The following is a 26,659-nucleotide window of genomic DNA, read 5'->3' as shown; positions in this document are numbered from 1 at the left end:
ACTGCTAAGGGAGCTCGGGATGGCTGGCTTGGCTTCGCCTCTCGGGCCTGGCTTCTTCTGTCGCTTGGGTTAGAGGGCTCACATTCTCTTTTTCTTTTCTCGACCCCGCCTTCAGTTCTTTGGTTGATTTCTTCCTCTGTTCTCATGAGCTTGTTCGCGAGCTTGAGGAAATCGACCACGGTTGCTGGCTAGCTGGCCACCAAGTGCCTTTTGAACTCCTTGTGCGTTACCCCTCTTTTGGCCGCCGCGAGCTATACTGCGGGGTCTAATCGCGGTATCCGCAAGCATGTTTTGTTAAACTACTTGATGTAGCTCCAGATGGATTCTCCTTCCCTCTGGATTACCCCGAAGATACTTTCCTCGGTTCTTGGGCACCGCTTGCTGGTAACAAAATGTGCGGTGAAGATCTGCACGAACTGGGCCCAACTTCTTATTGACCAGGGAGCTAGGTTCCGGTACTAGGTGCGGGCCACCCCCCTGAAGGTGGTGGTGAAGGCCACGCACATGCATGACTCACTAGCCCTAGTGAGGTGCATTTGTGACTGGAAAGCGTCAACGTGGTTGTTGGGGTCAAAGGACCCATCATACTTGTCCAGAGATGGAAGTTTAAAGTCTTTGGGCATGGGGATTGCCAGAAGTTCTGATGAAAGGGGGGAAAGAACTGAGAGAATTGGGATAGTTTTTACCTCATCCGAGCTCGTCTCTTCCTTGCCTCTGAGCTCGGGTAGGACACGGGTAGTAGTTCGGCGACTTCGCCGACGCCTTCTTTGAGCGGGCCTGGTGCTGGCGCTGCTAGCCTTCGTGTTGCCGAGCTCGATGGGTCCAGAATGTTGGTTTGCTGCTAGGGCACTGAACTGGTTCTCCGTGAGTGGAAACTCGGGCTTGAAGCGCCGATGTGACTTTGTAGGTGAGGTTCCCGACCCACCTGCGAGCTGCGAGGCAGGGGTAATTTTTCTTTGCTTTCGGCCTGGGGATGAGGCTTGGCTATTTGGGGGGTTGTGGAGTTGGGAAGCTTCTCCTCGGTGAGGGCATCCACCTTGAGGAGAGGCCTTAACCGGTTTTGAAACAGGGTACCGGGGGGAAGTAGTGACTGGTTTAGGGGTAGCTGAGGAAACTGCTGCTGATAATGGTGTTGGGAGAGGTGGTGTAGCATCTGGTGTTGCTGGAGTTGGTGCTGCTGGAATTGTTGCATTTGGGCTTGCATTGCCCGCATGCATTGCATTAGGTCGTCCAGCTAGTTCTGGCGGGTCACTAGTGGGACAACAATTGGTTCAACGAAGTTTGCTTCAATAGGGAGTGGAAGAGGGGTGTTCAACGAAGGAAGGTTCAGGGGCGCCATTGCTTGTGGCACATTCAAATTGGGGATCTCATCCACTGAAAGAGGGATGGTGAACTGCCCAATGCACACCACGGGAACTTGGAGTTGCTCTCCAGTGGTAGTCGTTTCTGTGCCACATCTAGCACTATTGGAGGAAGCCATGGGTGTTGGAGTTTTTTGGAAGAGTAGGTAAGAGAGATTTAAAGGGAGGCTTTTAGAAGCGTTCCCACAGACGACACCAATTGATGGAGCGCAATCCGACTGGTCTTACCTGTCAACGATTTTGCCTTTGACTGGAGCAACGGGGAGCCTGAAATGGAGAAGATGAGGGAACTCCAGGGGGAACCCGGTGAGATAACTCCGAATCTCAAGTTAGTATTTTCTCAAAGGCAAAATAAAGACCAGATGGCGCAAAGTTCACATACCTTGTTGTTGGGGGTAGGGGGCCTTTTATAACCACTTCGCGCATTCACTCTGAGGCCTCTGTCAGGTCGGGTGTGATTATCTCTGCTTCTGCCAGTTCAGGTGTCATCCTTTCTGCTGGGACAAAACTGCCAGTGCTCCTTGTCGGAGCCGTATCTGTAACTGGAGATGGTGGTGTCAGGTGGCCGTTTGAAGTGCGGCCATCAAGCGTCAGATCCCAAGTCAGTCAGGTGCGCCGCCCTTGGGTACGAACTTCCTCGGTGTCAGGCATGGTACGGTTTGTTCGGTTTGGCGTCCTCGAGGCGAAGTTCTGGAGTAGTGAGCGAGGTGAAGTCTTGAGTTCGAAGGTATGTCCTGTATTGCCATAGTGCAGGCCAGCTCGATGAGGTGAGTCCCGAACTGCTATAAGGAAGGCCAGTTCGGTGAGGTGTGTCCCGAACTGCTATAAGGCAGACGAGTTCGGTGAGGTGTGTCCCAAACTGCTCTAAGGCAGGGTAATCTAGTGAGATGTCCCGAACTGTTATAAGGCAGGCCAGTTCAGTGAGGGGTATCCCGGACTGCTATAAGGCAGGCCAATTCTGCAGGGTGTGTTCCGAACTGCCATAGGGCAGGCCAGTTCGGGTTTGACTTGGGGCCCAATGGAGAATTCAGATTCCCATTAGTGAGTTTGAGCTGCTGGTAGGGAGTTTGGACCGTTGGTTCCTCTGATGCTCGCGCCTTAGGCGTGCTGTTGTGCCGAGATATTGCATTTCCCACGTGTTGCATAATTACGAAGTCGGGCCAAATCTTCCTTCATCATCAGTGTTTATTAAAATGAAACTATAATAATGATTTTTATAATGAGAGATTTTTGTATTTTACCCTTGTTTTAGATAAACAATAACACTAATAAAAAGAAGATACAAATTGTTGAGCTTCTTACCCTTGGGTCTTTCTAAGTTTCTAGCCTTAGCAATAAAACAATATCCACTCAAGGGCTTCACTAAGATGTTAACAAAACTGAAGACTTACCATCGGTATTGGAACGGGAGCCATGCAGAGCTGGGCCTCTGGTCCATGGAGCATTGCCGATGGGAAACGGTTATCCGCTTCAGACCTAGAATCTCTCTAGCTCAATCATATGCTGACACCCGTTCACTGATGAGTTTTAATTTTCTAGAATCTAGATATATGGCACACGTGGCAACCATAGGCTTCTACCAAACTCTACTCATGTTCCAAGTGGCAACTATAGGCTTCTAGCAAGCTCTACTAAGTTCCAAGTGGTAATTCTTTTGTTGCCACCTGAGTATAGTGGGCCCCCCATCAGATTGATTCGGTCAATCCACAACTTCAAGGTCCGATTCCCGATCACCGAGGCCAAAATCCATCACTAGAAACGATAAATATGCCCCCTTTTATTGTTTGTTGCTTACTCATTACAATAATGGACAACACAACAGGACTCGGGAGATAAAACTATTAAAACCAGACCGAACCAAATGATAAGACCGGTTACAATTGAGACAATCCATCTATCTCTATTGGAAATGATCTTGACCGAAAGAATGGCTTGAATTTTGGGACATAAAATATCTTGGATGGGACCGTTTTAGTCATGTTTACAGTGAGATATAGTATTTTGTTATATGCGGATGGTCCCTATTCACAAAATAGTGTGGGTAGGGATGGGTCACACCCCAATTTATCGTCCATAGTATTTTCTTGATGATAGTTCATATTATGGTGTGGACAGTTTGTGAGAAAGTTTCAGTGTAACACACTTGCGTTAGGTGCAATTACTCTCATTTTGTTTAATATTTTAATAATTTTTTAATTTTATTTTTTAATATTTTAACAATAAAATAATATTTTTTAATGTTAATTCTGGCACTGGTGATTCTCCTTCTCAACTCTTTTTTCATTATTTAAATATTAATTTTTTAATATTTTATTTAAAAAATGCAATTGTTGTTTACATATTACTGCATTTTTTCAATTTATTTACCATATAAAATGCAAAAAATTAGACATTTATTATGTAGATCTCCCATAAAATGTATATGAGATACATGAAATAAAAAAGTATGGTATGGACCAGTCTACACCACACCTACAAAACACCACCATGGGTGTGAACTAATCCAATCCACACAATTTATCCACAGATCATAACGATTATGGATTGTAGTGTAGTGTAGATTGGTCCCTACCAGAGGGTGTGGTGTGGATGATCCACACCCACCAATTTCATATCCACACTAAAGAACACTTGCAATCCAAGGCCCCCTTAACTTATCACATGGTAGATAATTAGTTGAAAAACACCAAAACATGGCTAGACTAATAATGAGAAAATCAGTTGAAAAACATCTATTGATGTTTTTTGACAACATCATTACATGAAACATCATTGCAAGACAATAAATAAATGTATTGATTTTGAGGAAAACATTAAAATAAAACTTCTCTTAATGGTTGGCTCTCATACAAACAGAAACAAATATTTATTTAATAAACATTTTACGATAAATACCTATATGACTATGAATTAGTACCGCTTTTCAAATAAATAGTACCTACTAGATTAAACTGCTCGACCCACCCACATTTCAGGTGGAGCATGATATTTATTAAGCAAAAGCTAAATTATAGAAATTGTCATTTACTAAAATATCCCTTATAGTTTCATAGATTTATTAAAATCTACCCTATAGTTAGCATTTTACTAAAATACCACTTATAATTTGCAATGGATTTAATCAATCTTCCATTAGATGACAGTGGAAAATAACAATATTGACCCTAATGCTCATTTAAATAAATTTGATCAAAATAAAATAAAAATAAAAATATCATTTTTGTCCTTAATAAGACACGAGCAACTACTCTATTGGCTATATTTGGTCAATTTTGTTTTATGTACAAAAAAATGTTGAAACTATTTTTGGAATAAAAAATCATGGTCCTAATGGCAAAACAAACACTCATTTATGAAAAGTTGATTAAGTAAATTAAGTTATAAAATATATAGGATGTTTTAGTAAAATGAAAACTACAATGTGCGTTCTAGTAAATGACCCTAATAGAAACTCATAAGAGTGCACAATTGTTTTATATTTTCAAAATTTTAAATAATTAATAATTATTCATATTTTATATATTACTTTTAATAATTTTTTTAATACAAAAATAACAATAATTATTTTTTGTTAGGTTTGTTCATCAAACTGATGAAACTGACCAACTCGATCAACTCTACCCAAGTTGGTTGGTTTTTCAGTAATTTAGGTCGGCTTTGGTTCAAAAATTTTCTAATTCGACTAAGTTGGATCAGTTTTACTTTGGCCATTTGTAAACGACCAAAACCGAATGACCTAACCATGGATATATATTAATATTTTATATATAAATTTTTAATATAAAAATTGAAAAAATTCATATATTTCTTATTCTAAAATGTTTTATACCGAAAATCTAATTTTTAAATTTATTTTCTAATAATTGCACTATAATTTTTAAAATTAAATTTATTTTTTAAGTTTAAATCTTTTGAACCAACTAACCAAACAAAAAAATTGACCCAAATCAATACAACTTGAGTGGGTCAGTTTTCACAAAAGCTTAGTTGGTTTCAATAACCATTTCTTTATTTTAACTATTTAAAATCTAGTTATTTAAAATATTTAGTTATTTAAATACTTAAATAATATGTAAAATATTAAATATTTATTAAATTTAATTAGCCATAAAATCATAATTTATACTATTACATAAATTTATTATTAATTTTATAATATATTAAATTATTATTAATTTCAATATTATGTTATAATTATTTTTCTACTTTGATGTTTTTTAATTTATTATATAATTTCATTATTTTAACTATTTAACGTCTAATTATGATAAATATTGAGTTATTTAAATATTTAAATAATCTATAAAATATTTAAAATTTTTTGTTTTTGAGTTTTATTTATTTAAAGCTATTACATATTATTAAATATTTGAAAAACATTTAAATTGATAATCTAGAAAAAACATTATTTAAATTGTTAGTACATAATTTTGTGATATATTTTGTAAAAATATAAAGTTATTTTTGTGTTTTTATTAAATGTTTTAAAGTTATTATATAATTTTGTTAGAATATTTAAATAATTCTTAAATTTTTAATCCAAACTTTCTTTAGATAGATATAGATAAAAAGTAGGGGAGAGGATAAATAGGAATTAGAGATCATTTAAGAAAGAAACTATTTACTAAACTAGAGATAATTTTGGGGATAAATAGGAATTGGAAATAATTTAGAAGATAAATAGGAATTAGATATAATTTTGGAGAAAATGGGGGATAGTGGTGGAAGGTAGTTTAGGAGAAATTTTAAAAGAAAAAATTATTTAGGTTATTGGGAAAGTTGGTTGTTTAAAAAATGACATGAAATAAAAAAAATAAAAATTTCAAAAAAAAAGGATAAAATTTCTTTTATGCCTTAGTTAATTGACTAAGTGTACCTTATTCTTTGAAAAATGATTAAGGGTTGAAATGCCCATTTTGCCCTTAAATCAAATTCGAAGCTCCTCCGTTCTTCTTTAGGTTTTTGACGCTTTGCTGGAGTTCGAAGCTCCATTCTTCTTCTAGGGTTTCCTAAGTGATGAGGGCAGATTTGGCCCTCTAGTGGAATTGTGACACGTGGCACCTCGTGAGAACTAGGCAAACACCTAGCCAACAAACTTACGAAGTTGGTGACCCACCCAGGCACAAGTTTGGCCAGCCTGGCGCGACCTGCGCCTGGCCTGGCGTGTGGCCTGCGCAACTTGGACCAGCCTAGCACATGATCCGGCCAAGCCGCCCATAAGACGCCCACAGATAAACTCAGCGGCATACATACCCCACGAGCTCGGTAGCTCACCAGGGAGCTTGCCAAAGAGCCAAGTAGCTTGGCAGAGCTCGCCACAAACAGTTCGGCAGAGCTCGCCATAGGCAGCTCGCCCCCAGGGAGTTCGCTCCCAGGCAGTTCGCCCCCAGACAGCTCGCTATAGGCAGCTCGCCACTTGTAGAGAAGAAGTTCGGTACAAGAGTAGTTTGGTGTATCGCAGGAAGATCTCCTGCTTGACGACTTGGCCTAGACACTGACCCGCCGACTGACACAGGCGCCAACCTGATGACCTGGCCCAGACACCGACCCGACGACTGATGCAGGCGCCGCCCTAACAACCCGGCCCAGGCACTGACCTGGCCGCCTGACACAAGCTCCAGCCTGACGACCTCGAGGAGTTCACCACTGTACCCCGGTTCTGACAGGATGTGACGAGTCTTACCGTTTGGAGGCTTTTCACCCACCTAACCCGCGAGGGCTCCGGTATATAAAGACCTCACCCCCCAAAGTGGAGGGGGATGAAAAAAGGGAAGTAACCCCTACTCTCTAACTCTCTCATATTATCTTCAAAGCTCTCTACAATCAGAGTGCTAACTTAAGCGTTGGAGAGCCCCCGTCAGGAAAATACCCCCGAGACCTCTGATTCAATTCTCGCAGGTCCCTCAGCTCCCGACGTCTACAAAGAGGAGGAAAAGATGGAGTTCTCGCAGGTCCCTCAGCTCCCACTGCCTACAAAGGAAAGAAGACCACCTCATGCTGAGGGCAGTCGGATTGCGCCGCACCAGGGAGATCCACCATTCTCTAAGTCACCGGCCGCCTAGTAGGGAGTTCGCCACCAGGTAGCTCTCCGCCAGGCAGTTTTCCACTGGGCAGTTCGCCACCAGGCAGTTCGCCACTAGGCAGTTCACTACCAGGCAATTCACCACTAGGCAGTTTGCCACCAGGCAGTTCGCCACCAGACAGTTCGCCACCGGCAGTTCGTCACCAGGCAGTTCATCCCCAGGCAGTTCTCCACCAAGTAGTTCGCCAGTAGGCAGTTCACCACCAAGTAGCTCATCACTAAGGCATGCCACCACCGGGTCAAATGACGAGGTACTTAGCCAAAAAATTTTACATCACAAAACATTGGTACGTGGCCGAAAATGGTTACATCAATTGGCGTCGTCTGTGGGAACACACTACAAAAAGCTAAGTTCTCATCCTACAAAAGCTAAATCCTCACTTTTTAGAAATTGAAGCTATCGCTTTATAGTTTACATTTTTTATGAACTCAAAGACTATGTAGGGAGCTAACGGACTAAGTAGCTCTACCAACCTTACTTTCAATTCAGATAATGCCACATCAGTCATCTCCGCAAGGTCCCCCCTACAAAGATGAGCTCTTCATGGCTTCCGCGGGAGTTGGCGGCCAATTGACTACATAGGCGCTCTTACCGGTCGAGCCTTCCAAGACTCCCGTGTGAGCTGGCAACCTAAAGTTAGTAGTACTGCCCCCGAAGGTTGAGCTCCTAGTAGCTTCTTGTAGGAGTAGGTGACCGGCATTACGAAGCTGATGCAGCACCATCATAGCTCGACACCTCACAGGCCAAGCCTACGGGCCACATTACTACTTAAGACCCGGTCGCCTCTCCGACACGGGCAAAGTTAGAAAAGAGTAGACCACTGGTCACTCCCAAAGCCTATGGGCCATATTACTACTTCAGACCCGGTCGCCTCTTCGGCACGCCCAAAGTTAGAAAAGAGTAGACCACTGGTCACTCCCAAAGCCTACGAGCCACATTACTACTTAAGACCCGATCGCCTCTCCGACACGGGCAAAAGTCAAAGAAGAATAAACCACTAATCTTCGGTTTGTTCAGATAATGCCACATCAATTGCAGAGAAAGTGAAAAAGAGAGAAATCCTTGGTCGGTTTGTTCGATTGCAAGCTCCCCACTTCGCCTCGCCGCTACATCTCTGGTTCACTATACTAGGGTTTGGTTCCTCTCTGTGCCGTGGAATTTTTATTTCCAACGAGCCTCGTTTTCGGCTTTCTTCTCGAAACGGCGTGGTTAGTATTTATCCTTCTCCCTGTTCCTGTTCATTTAGAAACAGGTTAATTTACTTAGAAGAGCGATTTCGAATTCTCAAGTATTTGCGTGAGTTTCGACTATCTAGAGCTTAGGGAACATGGAGGACTTTTTGCGACTTCTCATTTATCTAGGTTTCATGTATTTTTGGTCTCAAGCTGTAGCATGCTTACTGTAAGATTTTATGTCTCTGTTTGATGAATTTAAAAATAACCTGAGGTTGATGTTTGTCTCGCCATGTGAGTTCCAGTGTTTTTTCTTTACCCATTCGGAATATCCAAACTAAAGAGGTTGAATGGTTTCTTATTAATTTGAAACTCATTTTTGGAGCAGTTCCTTTACATATTCCCAACCCCCCCGCCCCTCCAAAGAAAAAAATGTTCTGATTTATTTTGGTGTTCTTTGTTAAGAGGTGCAATCTGGTGGAGCCCTTAAAGATTTACAATGGAAAACCAAGCATTCCAGTGTTTAATGAGCAAACCATTCCCAGTTTATTGACTTCAAAGTACCCAGAGAATTTCAAGAACAAAAATGATACCAGGCTGCGCATTTTCTCAGGCACTGCAAATCCTACTCTTTCTCAGGCAAGTTTTCTCAGATATATATATATATATATATATATATATATATATATATATATATATTTTTTTTTTTCATTTTTCAGAATACAGATATCCCTGTAAAAATAGAGAAGTATGTTAATTCTCAAAATTCAAAATTTAACCTACTTCTTATCATTTGCACATAATTTTTTTGTTTTTTTTTTTTGGTTCAGAGAGTATTTTTATTTGTATTTTTGGTATTAACACCATTGAGTATGGGTGATTACCATCTAAAATGAATTCTATCATACCTTCTCTTTTAGTTAAAGGATTAACTTGATCATCAAAATCCAGAAAGAAAGGTCATTGAGTTCTGGAGAATTTAACTGGCTACCTTGAAACCTTGGTTTGTCCGCATATTTAGTGGAACACTTGGAAGCCAGAAATGAAAAGCATAAGATTATGATCTATTTAAAATATCGATTCTCCTTGAGCTGACTGCTTCTGTAGTCTCCTTGAAGACCAATTGGACTATTGGGTTTGAGGATCTCTTTCCCCCACTTTGCTAATCAGCTAAAAATATATACAAGCTTCTAAAAATTGCTACGAGGACTTGTTCTTAGAGATGGATGTTAAGAAATATTTTTAATCAGAGCAAAAAGTGCCATTGCCCAATGCTGGCCTGACCATTGGTCATGGGAGGGCTGGACTGGATATGTACCTAACCTCTGGGATTTTAGCACAAATGTAGCCATTCACTTTGAACAGACAGTTTTTGTGCTTTCAGCCTATAGAGAAATGCATGGTCTACACTTCTTTGGTTTGGAATGTGGACCCAACTTGCCCAGTATGCAACAATTGTAAGGAGTCTGATATTCATTTATTTATGGCAATTGGTGGACCAATATTCGATCGGGCCTAAACATAATAGCATTGAACTTGGATAGTTAGACAAAAAACTCAATAGGAAAAAGAATTAATGTAGAAAATGGGCCGCATTATATGGTATATGTGGAAACAAAGGAATGCATGCATCTTTAATGACATTTCGTATGACCCTGTGAGACTCATTGAAATTTGAAAAGGCAACTGTTGACCTGAGAGACTACCAAGGGAATGCCATATATACTAAAAAAAAAAGTCATCAGATGGAAGCCATGCAGATGAACCAGATTAAAATAAATTTTGATGCCTCAGTTTGAGGAGATGGAGCTGCAGCAATAGCTTGGGTGGTGAGAGACTACTGGGGCAACATCATCTCCAACAACTTCAAGGAAATAGAAGCCAGTGCAATTCCAGTTGCAGAAGCATGGGTGGCAAAAGAAACAATTGAAGAGGCAGTAAGACTCAATGTCAACTGCACAATTCTAGAAGGGGACTCAAAGCAAATTACAGGAAGCATTAATGGGAAAGTGAAGCCTCCATGGAACATGATGACCATTATATAAGGCTTAAAAGGACAATGGAAAGAAGTGGAATGAACTTTAAGATCAAGCATGTATTTAGAGAAGCAAACCAACTAGCAGATTTCCTGGCCAATCAAAGGCACATTGTGATGGACCCTCAAGCATTCGTTCAACTCAAGAAAGAATCTGGATAGAGGACCTATGGGGTTGCACTACCCCTCGGATGTTTTAGTGCTATATATTCCCAAATTGTAGCACAAAAAAAAAAAGAGAGAAAAAAAAAAGAAATTGGTAGTCATCCTTGTGATGAGGATCCTTTTTTGTCCTTCTTCACTTAGAGTGTTGAAGGAACTAATCATAAATTCTTAATTATGCCAAACTTTTGGCATATCAGTGGCCTAGTCATTTTTTAGGCAGTTTCTGTGCCACAATCAACCTGCTCTACCACTAACCTTATGAATGGATAGGTTTTCTTTCATATAATTTGTTGCTCAAGGTGTATTCTCAATTGTGGTTGTGCTGTGGATGCCTTTTTTAACTTCTCATTCGATATTCTTGAGTTTATGCTCTTGAATGATAAAAATACAAGATTTTTCTGTAATCACTAGATTCCTAATTTCAACTTCTTTGGTCATTTTTGGTTCTTAATTAAGGAAACCCTTATGGATTGTAAAATGGTAGTTGGGTAGGGTTAATTAGAAATCTCTATCTTCTTCGTGGAAGATCCTGAAAATAGATGTATCCAAGTTCCATTAGACATATACATGTCCCCCATGTAAGAAATATTTCTTTCTGTGGAATAATTTTTGTTGGGAAGAGGGTAGTCAAACGCAACCACCATCTAATACATATTTTATCATTAACAGGAACTCATCCAAGACATTTCATAATAGGTCATAACCCATTTTTGGTTTATAGGTGGAACTTTAGATTCTCTAGGAGTTGATATGGATGACTCTTGTATTAATGGTACAATTAGTTTGCAAATCCTTGCTATCTTTTTTTTTTTTCATTTTGTCTGAAGAAATACATTTATTAGGAAATGTCGATGTTGTTATTTCATTATTCAGTAATGGTTGAACTGTTATGCCTTCTTTCTGTGATGTTATATAAACATTGTTATCTGAAGATGCTTAGAAGGTCATATATTAACTTATCCTGATGCATTGATGTACCCTCCTAGGAAATTGCTTGCTACATGGGCCTGGAGCTTGGAAAGATCAACATAAAACGGTTTGCTGATGGCGAGATCTATGTTCAATTGAAAGAGAGTGTTAGAGGGTGTGATGTATACCTACTGCAACCCACAAGCCCTCCAGCGAATGAGAATCTCATGGAACTTCTAATAATGATAGATGCTTGTCGGAGGGCATCTGCCAAAAATATTACTGCAGTTATTCCATATTTTGGATATGCTAGGGCTGATAGAAAGGTAGTTCCTGTTTCTTGAGTTGAACTAAAATAAATTTGGTCCATGGTGATCATAGTTTGAGTATCATATATAGATATACTGTACAAAAGGAATGGAAGTGCACATGCATGGTATCAGGACTTAACTTTTGATGTCCTGTACCTTGATCTCTAAGGCTAGATAACCAAACTGATCTTATAAACAGCTCTTCTATTCAATCTATGCAATTTTCTCCTGTAGTAAGTGCAACTAATTGGTCTTTGGCCATCCTCTGACATTGATGTCTTACCTTGGAGATCTCATTATGTTTAAGATTTGAGCATTTACTACTTATAAGTACAGAATGACTGGCATATTTTTTTATACTAATTGTTATCTTAGCCTGTATATATTAACTTCTTATCACTGGTTAGTGTTGCTTCATTAGTTTCACAATTTAATAAGTTGATGAAAGCTTTTTGGTAATAACACTGAAGTCTATCACTATCATATGAATTTCTATTTTCAGACACAAGGACGTGAGTCTATTGCAGCAAAACTTGTTGCAAATCTGATTACTGAAGCAGGTGCAAACCGTGTTCTTGCATGTGATCTTCATTCAGGCCAGTCCATGGGTTACTTTGATATTCCAGTGGATCATGTACATGGTCAGGTGATTGATTTAATTTTCCAGGACTTAATTTTCTCTACTTATCTAATCCAAGTATTTCCGTTTATGTTGACTTTTTGACTAATAATTGCTATTTTTTGTTCTGTGTATCTTCAGCCTGTAATTCTTGATTACCTAGCCAGCAAGACTATAAGTTCTGGTGATTTGGTGGTGGTTTCACCAGATGTTGGAGGTGTTGCTAGGGCACGTGCTTTTGCCAAGAAACTGTCTGATGCTCCATTAGCCATTGTGGATAAAAGACGCCATGGGCACAATGTTGCTGAGGTAGTAACACCAACTTAAAGTATATTAGTGGTAGATATAATCTTACCTCCAACCTTCATGTGAACTTGCACCAATCCATGTTTTTTGTAATTGTCAAATTGGAACATACAGTGGATTTCACATGGAGCCTACCCAAGGTTCAAAGTTTTGATACTATATGCCCCTGTATTGGGGGTATCATATCGTATCTTTTGCTCAACAATATGCCTGTTTTAAGGTATTTTTAAAAACCTTTTTTTTTTAAATTAAATAACATAAAAATGCCCCCCTGTGAAATTTAGAAAAAAAAAGAAGCGCAAGGTTTCAAAGTATCAATACACCCCTTTTGGTGTATTGGGGTGTATCAATACTTTGAACCTTGACTCTACCTCATCAATAGGCCTTTGCAGTCCAAATTTCCAGATCATCAATTGGGTTTTTCTATGCTTTCTTGGGTCTGATGATATATGTAGTTCACCCATATGAGGAGCTTCTCTTCCATCATTTCTCTCGATTGATCTCTTCTATCTATGAGTCTATGACATGGTTATACAAGTTTCTAGGAAGTCCTCAAGATCAATGACGTTCTCTTCTAAATCTATAGGCTGCTATTTTCTCTTTATTGTGTGCAACATGGTCATTGTAAACCAATATATGATGATTATTGCTATTCCATGGAGTTTTTGATATATCATATATCCTTGGTAATTTCAGGATTAAGTAGTTGATGTTATAGAAGGGTCATTACCTGATGATGGTCCCAGCTAGCTAGGGACCTAGGGCCATGGGAAGGGTAAACTGGATGCTGACTTAGATTGGGTACTTAATGAGCATGGATATGGGAGACAGGGATACAACTCTCCATTTCCTAAAAATCCTGAACATGGATATGGGTATGAATGTTCCATATGATTGATTATGCTTCTATTTCTAGCTTTTGAAGCTTCATGACATATCTTAAGACTTATGTCTTGCCAGATTAATTATGTTTCTAACACAGGTCTTTTATGGTATGAAAGGTCAAACATACCCTTTGACATATTTTAGAAGTGTTGATACTATATACTGTATTCATGAATGTGCATGCAGAATCTGGTGTCATATTGGGTACATATCATGTTTGACAGCACTCTAGGCATGCACATGTATCTGGGAATCAGGGACCATAATAGATGCAAAAGCAAAAGATATTATATGTTTGGTATGTGTTTGTAATGGGTCTGCCCTACATGACAAATGAGGTTGTTGATGCATATTATAGTTAGTACTGTTAACAACCTTGATAAGGGAGTCAATATTATTGATGGTGATTTTTTTACAGTTTGTCATTGATGCATAACATAAAAGACTTGTGTATCAAAAAATAAAAATAATAGAGAAGACTTTGAACCATATAGTGAGGCAAATCTTGTTCTTTTCTGTCAACCCGGTTCAATTTCCAAAGCAGTCCGGAAAAATGTCTGATTTTCAATCCTAAATCTATGATTCTTTCCATCTGGTCCTAGCTGCTTTTAAAAAATTGAGTGATACTATAGAGTTCTTTTGTATATATTTTATGGACTGCACTGAATGATATTATCAATGACATATGCAGCAAATTTTTAATAGCTGTGGGAGGCGTACGCTTGGAACTTCCAAGCAAGGCACCCTCAAAATGCCTTGAGTCATATGCTAAATACGTTGAAACATCTGAGGCGTGCATCTCAAACGCCTTTTGCATGAGTCATGCTAGAGGTGTATGCTTCATGTGCCTCTAAGTAGTGGAATGTCTGGGGTCACGTTTCCCTGGTTTAAAGCATACTGTAATGTATTCTGCTTTTGCACTTGTTCAATCAGCATTTGAATACACTTTGATCTCAAATGCCCAAGATTAGTATATAAGATATATCAAAGTTAGTTGGCTTGCCTATTGTCAACTCCAATTTCTGATCCTCTCCAATCTCGTGGCTTCCCCCAATCATCTTCGTGATTTCTACTTTACCATTCTACTTTGCAAACTCAAGCTAGTTTCTCCATCTTGAGTTTCAAAAAACGTGTAAAGAGATGTGAATGTGTTTGGTTTATTTTTGACCCGAAGTATTAATCAAACCATCACAAGGAGTGTGGTTTGCATCAATGTTTTAAAAGGCATAAGAGGTTTATGTTTGAAAGCGTGCCTCCAGTAAGGTGCCTCCAAAATGCCTTGAGGTGTATATGCCAGGGGCGTTGATGCCTCTGAGGCATACACCTCATTTATGCCTCCTACAAAAAAGACAAAAAGAAGAAAAAGACAGAAAAAAAAGGAGATAAGAAAGGAAGGAAAAGAAAAAGAAAGAAAATATTGATCAAAAAAAAAAAAAGAAAAAAAGAAAGGAAAGAAAAGGGAAGGGAAAAAAGTTTTGGCTGAGGGCTCTGCCTCAACTAGTTTTATGCATCTTCTTTTTTCTTAATAAAGATATCTTTCATAAAAAAGAAACACACAAAAGAAGAAGATCCTCCTTCCTCTTCTTCTTCCTCCTCATCCCCCTCTTAAGGAGATTTATGCCTCCTTTTGCTTGAGAGGCTTATGCCTCTTGGGATCTAAATTACACCTCTGTGTTTTACAACATTGGTATGTGGATCTTAGTCTCTTGCATGTTTTCTTCTTAGGTGCTACAAAAATTATATTCAAGTTAGGTACTTTGTCTTTCCAAAGCTCGAGTGTGAGGGTGGGCATGCAAGTAGGGCTTTTATAGTCGAATCCCAGAAGTTTATCAATACAGGGGTATGATAAACAGATTGTTGGCAACACGGGAAAGGGAACGAAGGGGTCTTACTTGAAGGGCGGTAGATGGCTTTGTAAGAGGATGGAAGGAGGAAGGAGGTTGTAGCAGGGAAGCTTAGGGAAGGCTAGGGTTTCAGTTCAACAGAGCTTACACAAGAGTTCTGAAAGATTGAGGTGAGGAGGGCTTCGAGCCTCTTCTATTTATTGAGTTAATTCATGTAGAAATTTTCCTCCCTAAGCGGGAAAGTTTGTTATTCTATTAGATCTGAAATAGGCGAGCACAAGTGGGGTTTTGCCACGCATCCATGCGGAGATCCCAGGGTCTAGGTTCCCACCCTTCTCTTTGGGATCTACACATGAGCACAAGTATAACTACTGCCCCCTTCTAAAAGCTTGTCCAAGTGTATCTTAGAAGTTTTCCGGAAGTGTCCAAGTGTTGGCTTGTCATTGCAAATCGAGTTTGGATGAATTGCACTGTTGTGTTGTTGTGGTGTTGCTATAAGTCGATAACACACCAAGGCAGAATGTCATCATAGCTTAGGAGATCATTGCGATGATGTATCAGATTGCAAGACAAGACTGTGATAACGAGGTTCTTAAGTTAGAGCTAATGTACTTTGCGTTACTACGACATTTCATTATTTTATATTGTGGATGTAGGTGTCTATTGCAATTGTAGAGTTGTTGCACTGTGATGTGGACATACCATGGTCATGCTTGTATGCCCTCTAGCGGAATTCCTGTGATGCCTAAATCTATGTACATATACAGATAAAATAGAAAACTTTCTTACTGTTAGGGCAATTTCTTCTAACACACAATGCCACAATCCATTATTTGTTTTAAAGTCTAAAGGTTCTGCTTATTTAACTCTTAAAGATATTTTAAATTATAACTTTCTAAGGATATCAAAGAAACTGTATTGACATGTTAACTCCTTAAATATATGTTGTGAATATTGTTTTCCAGGTGATGAATCTTATAGGTGATGTTAAAGGAAAAGTAGCTGTTATGGTTGATGACATGATTGACACTGCTGGTGAGTCACCTCTAAGACGAAGCATAGACTGATTACCTGAATGTAAAAAAGGATTTTCCTAGTATATCAAACAATGCTCCTTGCATTGCTTGATACAGAGATATATTTGATGTTTCATAAATCATCATTATATCCATTTTTTATTTCTTTGTCAACCTGAAATGGTATTGATCTTTGCTTATTAGGAACAGATTTTTCTGTTCATGCTGCTTCACATCTTGCAACTTAGATTTCTTTTAGTTCAGTTTGGAAGGAGTGCAAATACAAATATGTACAATGCAAATACATGTTTAGAAATACAAAATATAAGGCTTTGTATTGTACATATTTGTATTTGCACTCTTTCCAAACTGAGCTTTTATAATCCTTTTGTATTAGAAAATATCTTTCAATTACAAATTATCTGTTTATGTATAAATGGCTTTAATATGCCAGTCATTGGTTTTCTCTGCCTCAAGCTAGTTGTTGTGTTATGGCCTATAGGAGTTGTTGTGCGTCTATGTCCCAGGACATCTTTTGCAGGATTAATGCTGGCAATTTATTCTGAATTTTTTACTAATTGTTTTGCTGTTGTTGGTTTAGTTGTTTCCTGATAAATCTTTATGTAATTATTGTTTATTTACTTGAATGATGCCAGGGACTATTGCAAAAGGTGCTGAGCTGTTACACCAAGAGGGTGCCAGGGAAGTTTATGCATGCAGCACACATGCTGTTTTTAGGTACCTCCACCTTAAATGCATTCCTTCGTTTATTGTTGGAATAACTTTTGGTTCATGCCACAAATTTATGCTTTCTTGGTGTTTGGTCTTGGTAGAGAATTCTTTGTGAATTATGGAAGAAAATGGAATCCTCTCTCAACTCTTCATTTTGCTCTTCATAAAATCCTGGAATTCAATCTTGCAAAAAAAAAAAAAAAAAGAAAGAAAAGAAAAGAAAAGAAATCATGAAGCTAAAATGATGACTCACAAATGAGTGTTCATGGATCATTAAAATTGCTACTACCCCTTTTCTTGTGGTGAAAATTTTCATTACAACATTTGAGAACCTGCATCTTGTTACAACTTGAGAAAAAAGTTAGAAAAGAAAAGGAAAAGAAGGGAAAAAGGTAGAGAGGAGAGAGGTCTTTTACAGTATAAAGTAAGGAGGAAAGAAAGAGAGAAAAGAGGTCTAAAGAAGATTTGAACAGAACCCTTCTCTCCTATCGACCTGAACAGTTATTCCACTATTTAGAATGTGTAGAATTACAACTGTTATTCCTACAGTGGTTTTCAGCCCCAAACCAACAAAAGGCTAATACTTGTAGTGTACCAAAAGGCTCTACACACCATAGTAAGTTCTTACACCACAACACACCAAACTAAACACCACAAACTGTCAAAAAATAGTCACACTCAGCACACGTACCTGTACTCACGTCTAAGGCTGTGGCAAGTGAGGGCTTAGTACACCATCACCAACACCTTAAACTGACCAACTTAAGGCATTAAAGCTTCTTTTCTTAAAGGGCGACCAGTCCTTTTAAGGACCTTTAGCTCCTTGTCTTGAAGAGAAAGAGTTCTCAAATCCTAGGGTGGAAAAAAGAGGTATGAACATTGACAGTCGAGTTCACTGCTCTGATACCATGTTACAAGCTGAGAAAAAGGTAAGAAAAGAAAAGGAAAAGAAGGGAAAAGGTAGAGAGAGAGGTCTTCTACAGTAGAAAGTACAGAGGAAAAGAAGTGAGAGAGGAAAGAGATCTACAGGAAGAAGATTCAAGCAGAATCTTCTCTTCTGATGACTTGAACTGTTGTTCCACTATTTAGAATGTGTAAAATTACAGAAGTGCCCTTGTTAAGTGATTCTTAACAGTGGAAAATATAATGCTATTAACAAAAGACAAAACTGCCTTCTACTCTGGAAATCTCACTTTTGTTTTGATGAATAAATTGAGATGCAAGGCTCTGGAAATCTCACTTTGAACTCTTGGTTCAACTCTGACTACAAGTTCTAGCAGATATCGATAGAATGGGGACTCAACCTTTTATGTATGTTATGTTCATGTTGGAATAATGTTAGAATAACTTAGTTGCAGTTGTTAGGGCCTGTTTGTCTAATTAAAGTGTTTTTTTTTTTATTTCGTTTTTTATTTCTGTTATGTCTGTTATTGTACTCAGGGGCACAAGGGTCTTTTCCTTTGTTATTTTTGTCGCCCTATATATATTAAATAAACACTGGCGCCACCAGTACTGTTGCATTGCAAACTCTCTCTTTTCTTTTCTCTTCTCTTCTCTCCTCTTTCACCTATCTCTGGCCGGCTACACTGCCAAGATGGTATTAGAGCAGGAATACTGATTAAAAGAGAGCAGACCGATCAACCCTACTGTCAAGCGAAGATCGATCAACCCTACTGATTAGTGGAACAGGCTAGCAGAAAGGAAATCTGATTCTGGACTACAGAATAGCTACGACTAGTACAGTTCTTCCTCTATTTTTCTCCTCTTTACTCTCCTTGATCATGGGCCGAGTGAAAACCCTATGAATCTGGGGTGGCTGAATGCTATCGAACTTGTGTAACCCTAGTTGTCTTGGGTCGTGTGATCCTGTTGATGTGTTAAGACAACTGTAGGTCAATGCTGACCTGTCCTCTCAATGGTTTGAGTTGACTATAAGCAAGAAGGATCTCTCCTACTGATTAGTGGCTGTTAGCCATTCTAGAATTCTGATAGGCAGGTCTGAAACTGCCGAATATTACCTCGGTTTTGTCCAGAATTTGGTACGGTTTGTGCACAATCTGGTTGGTAAACCCTAGTGTGTGGGTGTGAACTGAGTGGAGCATTGCTTTGTGGAGTAAGGAAGGGTCCTAAATCCGGTGTGTGGGACTGAGTAACTGCTTGACCATGTCGACTGAGAATTCTGCTACTTCAGAAATCTCAGGGAGCCACAATGGAGTGAGTGGGGAAATGGATATGAGCTTTCCCATGGCTGTCATTCCCTTTGATGGTCTGAATTACCTTGAGTGGTCTAGGGGGATAAAACTCTACATCACTACTAGGGGGCGAATAGGATACATCAATGGGAGAGTAAAGGAATCGAAGTATGGAAGTGCTGAGCATGATAGGTGGGACCAAGAGAATAGTATGGTGATGTCTTGGCTCTTGGTTTCAATGCTGTCACAAGTAAGGAAGACCTTTATGTGGGCTGAAACTGCTTGTGAGATATGGGAAAAGCGAAGTCCACTTATTCAGAACAGAGACACTATGCCAAGATATATCAACTACAAGCAGAATCTTCTACTTGCAAGCAGGGGGAGAGGATTCTCTCGATGTACTATTCTGATTTGACATCAATATGGAAAGAACTTGATCACTATCAGAATGTGAATTGGAAGTGTGATGAAGATGCAAAAGCCTATAAGTCACTTGTATCACAGCAACGCGTGTTTGCCTTTCTCCTAGGGCTGAATCAGTCATATGAGTCCATCAGGGTATCTTGGGTAGTAAAGACTTGCCATCAGTTCAGGAGGTGTATGCCTTGGTGCAGTCAGAAGAAAGCAGAAGAAGTGTGATGAATGGTGTAGAAGGGGAGCCAGTTGCTCTAGCGGTCTGGGGAAATTCAGATACAAATGTCGGAGGTGGTTTTAAAAGGGGTGACACTCAGAAAAAAACAGAAGATAAAAGCAAACTTTGGTGCACTCACTGCCAGAAGACACGACACACTAAAGATACATGCTGGGATCTCCATGGAAAACCTAAATGGGCACAGGATTTGGGTAAGAAGTCAGCACCGGATCAAGGCAAGAAACCAGGCCAAAAGAATCAAAGAAGGTATAACTCAGCTAATTTGGCATCGACAAAGACTAGTCCTTCCGTAACTCAGGAGAGACATCCCGGTTCTGACCCTAAGGAAGATATTATCAATTCCTTCCGTGAACATTTGGAATTGTATGGTAGGACTCTCCGCCAGGTGGATTCTGGGCCTACTCCTACCTCATTTGCGTCTACATCAGGTAATGCCACAGTCTTCCATGTGTCATCTCATACTACTGATCCACCTTGGATTATTGACTCCGGAGCCTCAAATCACATGACCGGTAAGTCAAATTTGTTCCAGACATATAACCTTCTCTTTGGGAGAGATAAGGTAAGACTGGCTGATGGTTCTTTTTCTACCATAGCTGGCCGAGGCACCATATCTCTCCCACTTGGCCTTACTCTTCCAAATGTCCTGCATGTTCCGAAATTACCTATTAATTTGTTGTCCATTAGTAGTATTACTCACTCTTTGAACTGCTCAGTCACTTTTTTTCCGTCTTCATGTGTGTTTCAGGATTTGACCTCGGGGAAGACGATTGGTAGAGGAAGCATGGTGGATGGTCTCTACGTGTTGGAGAATAATGCTGGTCTAGTGGCGACTGAGTCCACAAGTTCGGCGAGTGAGAGTCAGGCCTATTTATGGCATAGTCGTTTAGGTCATCTTTCTTTTGATTCGTTAAAAGTTATGTTCCCAAAGATTTTTGAGTCCTTGTCAGTGAGTCAGTTACAGTGTCAAACTTGTCAGTTGAGTAAGCATTGTAGAAGCTCTTTACCTTTAAGAAATAAAAGATCTGAATTTCCATTTCATATTGTTTATTCTGATGTTTGGGGCCCTGTTACTCTACCTACTACGGCTGGTTATAAGTATTTTGTTACGTTGATTGATGATTATTCTCGATACACTTGGGTTTATCCTATGCGATCTCGAGATGAAGTGCCACAAATTGTGAAAGATTTCCAACGCATGGTGTTCACTCAGTTCCAAACGGAAATTCATATTTTCCAGTCGGACAATGCAAAGGAATATTTCCATAGTGATCTCACGAAGTTCTTTGCTTCGAGTGGGTCACTTCAGCGAAGCTCTTGTGCTAGGACACCCCAACAAAATGGTGTGGCTGAACGAAAAAATCGTCATCTACTCGAAGTTGCTCGTGGCTTGCTGATTCATATGAATGTGCCGAAACAGTTCTGGATGGATGCAGTATTGTGTGTGACATATCATCAATCGCATGCCCTCTCGGCTACTAGAGTATAGGCCCAACATTAGCTCTTGTTCCCTACAGCCCCGTTGTCCACCATTCCGATGCGTGTCTTTGGGTGTCGTTGTTTTGTCCACAACCTATCACCTACTCGTGGTAAACTTGACCCTCGGGCTATTCCTTGTGTTTTTCTTGGTTACCCCTCATCTCAAAAGGGGTATCGTTGCTATGATCCCATTGCCCGTAAGTACTATGTTTCCATTGATGTCTCATTCTTTGAGAGTCAACCGTTCTTCTCGGTTTCTCCTCAGGGGGAGAGTAGGGTTGAGGAGAAACAGACGACAACTCGGATTCAACTACCTCCTTTACCCGATCCTCCGTTCCGGGTTTTCCATCGTCGTCATAAGAGCCAGTAGAGTTCAAGAGCCGTGGAGCCAGACACTATGCAACCAACATCATCGGATTCACCCGAGGCAGATCCGTCTCATCAGCTAGGTACACTTGCTCCCATTGCTCCTTTACATGTTGATTCACATGTCCCCAATGATCTTAATATTCCTATTGCTAAGAGAAAGGGTGTTAGATCTTGTACCACTAATCATCTTATCTCTAACTTTATGTCCTATGAGCATGTTTCACCCTCGTACCGTGCCTTCCTCTCCTCTGTGGACAGTGTTCCTATCCCTAAGACCGTGGCAGAAGCTTTGTCAAAACCTGAATGGACAGATGCAATGCAGGAAGAAATTGATGCCTTACATAAAAATGGTACGTGGGAGTTGGTAGATCTTCCTGAGGGGAAGGAACCAGTGGGGTGCAAGTGGGTGTTCACAGTGAAACACAAAGCTGATGGAACTATTGAAAAGTACAAGGCTAGACTGGTAGCAAGAGGCTTCACACAGGTATATGGAGTGGACTATGCAGAGACTTTTGCCCCTGTAGCGAAGATGAACTCCATCCGGATTCTCCTTTCCTTGGCAGCAAATCTTGACTGGGATCTTCACCAATTGGACATCAAGAATGCCTTTTTGAATGGTGACTTGGAAGATGAGGTGTACATGACCCAACCCCCAGGGTTCTGTGCCAGAGGCAGTGAACAAAAGGTGTGCAGGTTGAAAAAGTCCCTATATGGATTGAAACAATCACCTCGGGCTTGGTTTAGTAAGTTCCATGTAGCAGTCCAACAAATGGGATTCAAACAATGCCAATCAGATCATACCTTGTTTGTAAAAAGAGGTGAAGGTAAAATTGCAGCACTTATTGTGTATATGGATGACATAGTGATCACAGGAGATTGGGAGGCTGAAATCCAGAGACTAAAAAAATTCTTAGCCACTAAATTTGAGGTGAAGGATCTAGGCCCCTTACGATACTTCCTTGGAATTGAAGTTGCCCGCTCTCACAAGGGCTTCTTTATTTCCCAACGGAAGTATGTACTAGATCTACTAGAAGATATAGGCAAGTTGGGGGTAAAACCATCTGATTCACCTATTGAACCTAATCACCATCTGGGAGACAGTCAGGGAGAGTTTTTGAAAGATGTAAAGATGTTCCAGAGACTGGTGGGGAGACTTCTGTATTTGTCTATGACCAGGCCTGATATTGCCTATGCAGTGGGTGTCCTTAGTCAATTCATGCACAGCCCGATGACAACTCACTTTGAGGCTGCAGAGAGGATCTTGAGATATCTCAAGAAGTTTCCTGGGGCTGGTTTGCTGTTCCAGAAACACAGTCACTTAAAAGTGGAAGTATATACTGATGCAGATTGGGCAAGAGCAGTCAATGACCGAAAGTCCACCAGTGGTTATTGTGCCTTTGTAGGAGGAAACCTTGTCACATGGAGAAGCAAAAAACAAAGTGTGGTGGCTAGATCCAGTGCTGAAGCAGAATATAGAGCGATGGCTCATGGGGTTGTGGAAATCATGTGGATAAGAAATCTGTTAGGTGAACTGGGTTTTGCAGTAAACAATCCTACTTCACTCTACTGTGACAATAAAGCAGCCATCAATATTGCTGCTAATCCAGTTCTGCATGATAGGACAAAATACATTGAAGTGGACAAACATTTTATCATAGAGAAACTTGAAAGTGGAGAAGTGTGCACACCATATGTCAACTCGGAAGAGCAACTTGCAGATATCTTCACCAAAGGTCTTCATCATGTGCGGCACAAAGATTTGTGTGACAAGTTGGGCATGATGGACATCTATGCTCCAACTTGAGGGGGAGTGTTGGAATAATGTTAGAATAACTTAGTTGCAGTTGTTAGGGCCTGTTTGTCTAATTAAAGTGTTTTTTTATTTCGTTTTTTATTTCTGTTATGTCTGTTATTGTACTCAGGGGCACAAGGGTCTTTTCCTTTGTTATTTCTGTCGCCCTATATATATTAAATAAACACTGGCACCACCAGTACTGTTGCATTGCAAACTCTCTTTTCTTTTCTCTTCTCTTCTCTTCTCTTCTCTCCTCTTTCACCTCTCTCTGGCCGGCTACACTGCCAAGAGTTCAAAATCTAGGAAATCTCATAATCAGAAAGTTGTCTCGTTGAATGGTTCATAGTTAGCTATACATCTAATATCTGTATTTCTTTTGGGCGGATAATTTTGGATGGTAATAGTTTTCCAATTAGGTTGAATCTCTACGTTCAATTTTCTGTGGGCTAGTTTGCATATCTGGCGCCAAGCTTGCATCTATTGTTATGATTGCCATGATAATAGCCATCAATTAGTCAAAAGGCTTAGAAGGAAAAAAGGGTTTTTCCTTTTCATTTCAATCAATGCCAGACTTTAAATTGAGGTCATTTTCATTATAATACAACATAATATGAGATTCATGCATCCATTTTGTTGTCAATTATGACTCTGACATTTTAGTCTTCTTCCCTTGCAGCCCTCCTGCCATTGAGAGGTTGTCAAGTGGCCTGTTTCAGGAAGTGATTATCACAAATACCATTCCTGTGATGGAACAGAACTACTTTCCTCAGCTCACTGTTCTGTCAGTAGCAAACCTTTTGGGCGAGACAATTTGGCGTGTTCATGATGACTGCTCTGTGAGTAGCATTTTTCAGTAGAGTTGGATTATTTACCAATGGCATTAGCTTTTCTAAATCAAAAAATGGCTATTATTAACCTTATAGCTCTCTTTTTCGTTGTCCTTTTCACATTTTCTTCCTTGCCCATTTTAATTCCTTTGTTTTTTTAGTAAGGTTTCTAGACTATTCTAGTATAATTGTGGTTTCATCAAATTGGGCAATCTTTTCAACCACCATACCCGATTCTGTCAGTCTATCCATTTATGAAGGCTCATATTTATACAATTCTGACCTCTCCTTCTATATTTTTTCCTTGTCTAATTCCTCAAGTGTGAATCTTAATCGAAATGGTTGATAATATCTTTACATGATTTTAAGCAATCATTTTGCAAATTAGTGTCAATGAGAGTAGCTTCATGTTCATTTTTTTTCTTGTTTTTGTTTCTGTTATCAGGGTGGAATTGAACCCTTTTCCAGCTTGGGCATTGATTGAATCAAAATCCCGTTCTGGTGTTTTCTTCTCGGCTTCAATTACCAGTTACTACTGCTAACAGGATTGTCATGTTATTGCTCTCTAACAATTTCTGTAAGTCTTTTACACTTTGTGGGGTTTAGTGGGGAAGTCTCTTACTACTAGCAGACTGACTTCTTCCTATTTTTGTCTTATAAAAATTCCCATTTCCCCACAAGAGTGGAAAATTGTGTGGATGGGTGGTGTATGTGCCCTTCCAGGATTGATGATTAATATGGATCCGATTGATGGGATACGATTAAACTGCTGTTTGTTGAGTGTACCTCTTTGGAGCTTTATATAAAATCGGGCTTCACTTACTAAAATATTCAAATTGGAGAAGGGGATTGCTTTAGAGCTAAGTTCCAGCCTTTCTCCAGGGAACCGGGTTGGGCTTCTTGTGAGAATTGAGATTTAGGGACACCGGACATGTTTGGACTGCACGAGTGGTTTTCTGTAAAGCCTCTAATGATTTGGTCTATTCTTAGACCGGTGAAAGAAACCAAAGCCCCGGCATCTTGAATTTAGAGCTTGGTAAGATCTATTAGAAGATAAGCCAACTCTTATTAACAGACGACTTTGATCATGGATAGGATGGGAGAGAATCAAGACATTCAAACTTCAAACAAATCCGTTGAGTCCATCAAAATGTCATTACTCGATAATGATTAAAACATTCACAGCCATGTTGGATTGCCAATTGGGTTTGTTTCTGGGCCTGAAATTAGTGTTATTTGTAATGCGGTTTTTGGACTGCAATTACTGATGATGGACAAGAACCTACCCGAGTGACCCCAACCCAACGCTGAAACACAACAGAAACAGAAGAAAGAAGCTGTCGTGAATCATCAAGCTAATTAGCGACTTTTTTAACGTTACCAATGCAATTCAGAAAGGTTCAGCCAAGGGAACCTTTCCTAGAATATGTCAATATGAGCCTGGTGAGGGAAAGGGAAGCTTTCCACAACCCGGATGCGCCTGCTAGCGACAGACTAGGATTATTTATGCTTGTTTTCGTTCCTTACAGATTAGGGTTATGCTGGATTATTTGTTTGGGAAAATTCCTGATCAGTACTTAGAATTTTAGGGGTTGTGTCAAGTCAGTCTCCAAACTTCAGAATGTGTCTCTGTGTACCCTGAACGTTCAGAATGTGTAATAGGTCTATGCTGTTAGCAGTTCATCAGTTTGTATCATGTGATAACATGTGTCACTTAAAACTTTTAAGATATAGACTGCCCTTAAAAGAAAACACTGTTCACAAGGGTCAAAATCTCGCAATGTATCGGGCCGTATTGGCTGATAGGTATTGTTTTGACAAGAGCCTGATACGTGGAACGTGTAGAAATCAGCTATTTCGCTTCTTTTTTTATGCATCACACTGATACAGGATGGACTGTTTTGACT

At 39.7% G+C, this 26,659-nt stretch overlaps 1 protein-coding gene across 1 annotated transcript; it reads left to right on the top strand.

Moving 5' to 3' along the window:
• Positions 1-8,576: 8,576 nt before the first annotated feature.
• LOC148848473 (ribose-phosphate pyrophosphokinase 5, chloroplastic) lies at positions 8,577-25,518 on the top strand. Its single transcript, XM_088949951.1, has 9 exons — positions 8,577-8,652; positions 9,082-9,255; positions 11,803-12,051; positions 12,539-12,682; positions 12,797-12,964; positions 16,656-16,725; positions 17,363-17,444; positions 24,602-24,761; positions 25,198-25,518. Exons 3-9 carry the CDS (start codon positions 11,818-11,820, stop codon positions 25,234-25,236), a joined length of 897 nt encoding a protein of 298 aa, XP_088806077.1. The 5' UTR covers positions 8,577-8,652; positions 9,082-9,255; positions 11,803-11,817; the 3' UTR covers positions 25,237-25,518.
• Positions 25,519-26,659: the final 1,141 nt, after the last annotated feature.

The sequence above is a fragment of the Nelumbo lutea genome, chromosome 6 (genome assembly GCF_056320005.1).
Source record: "Nelumbo lutea isolate HS-2025 chromosome 6, American lotus-T2T, whole genome shotgun sequence".
Taxonomy (NCBI): domain Eukaryota; kingdom Viridiplantae; phylum Streptophyta; class Magnoliopsida; order Proteales; family Nelumbonaceae; genus Nelumbo; species Nelumbo lutea.
Note: the sequence above shows the minus strand (reverse complement) of the source record. Positions and strands in the feature narration are given on the sequence as shown.

Coding starts and splice junctions, on each gene's coding strand:
- LOC148848473 (XM_088949951.1), top strand. CDS start 11,818: ATGGGCCTGGAGCTTGGAAAGATCAACATAAAACGGTTTGCTGATGGC. Junction 12,965..16,655: donor ATGGGCACAATGTTGCTGAG/GTAGTAACACCA, acceptor ATTGTTTTCCAG/GTGATGAATCTTATAGGTGA. Junction 24,762..25,197: donor GTGTTCATGATGACTGCTCT/GTGAGTAGCATT, acceptor TTCTGTTATCAG/GGTGGAATTGAACCCTTTTC.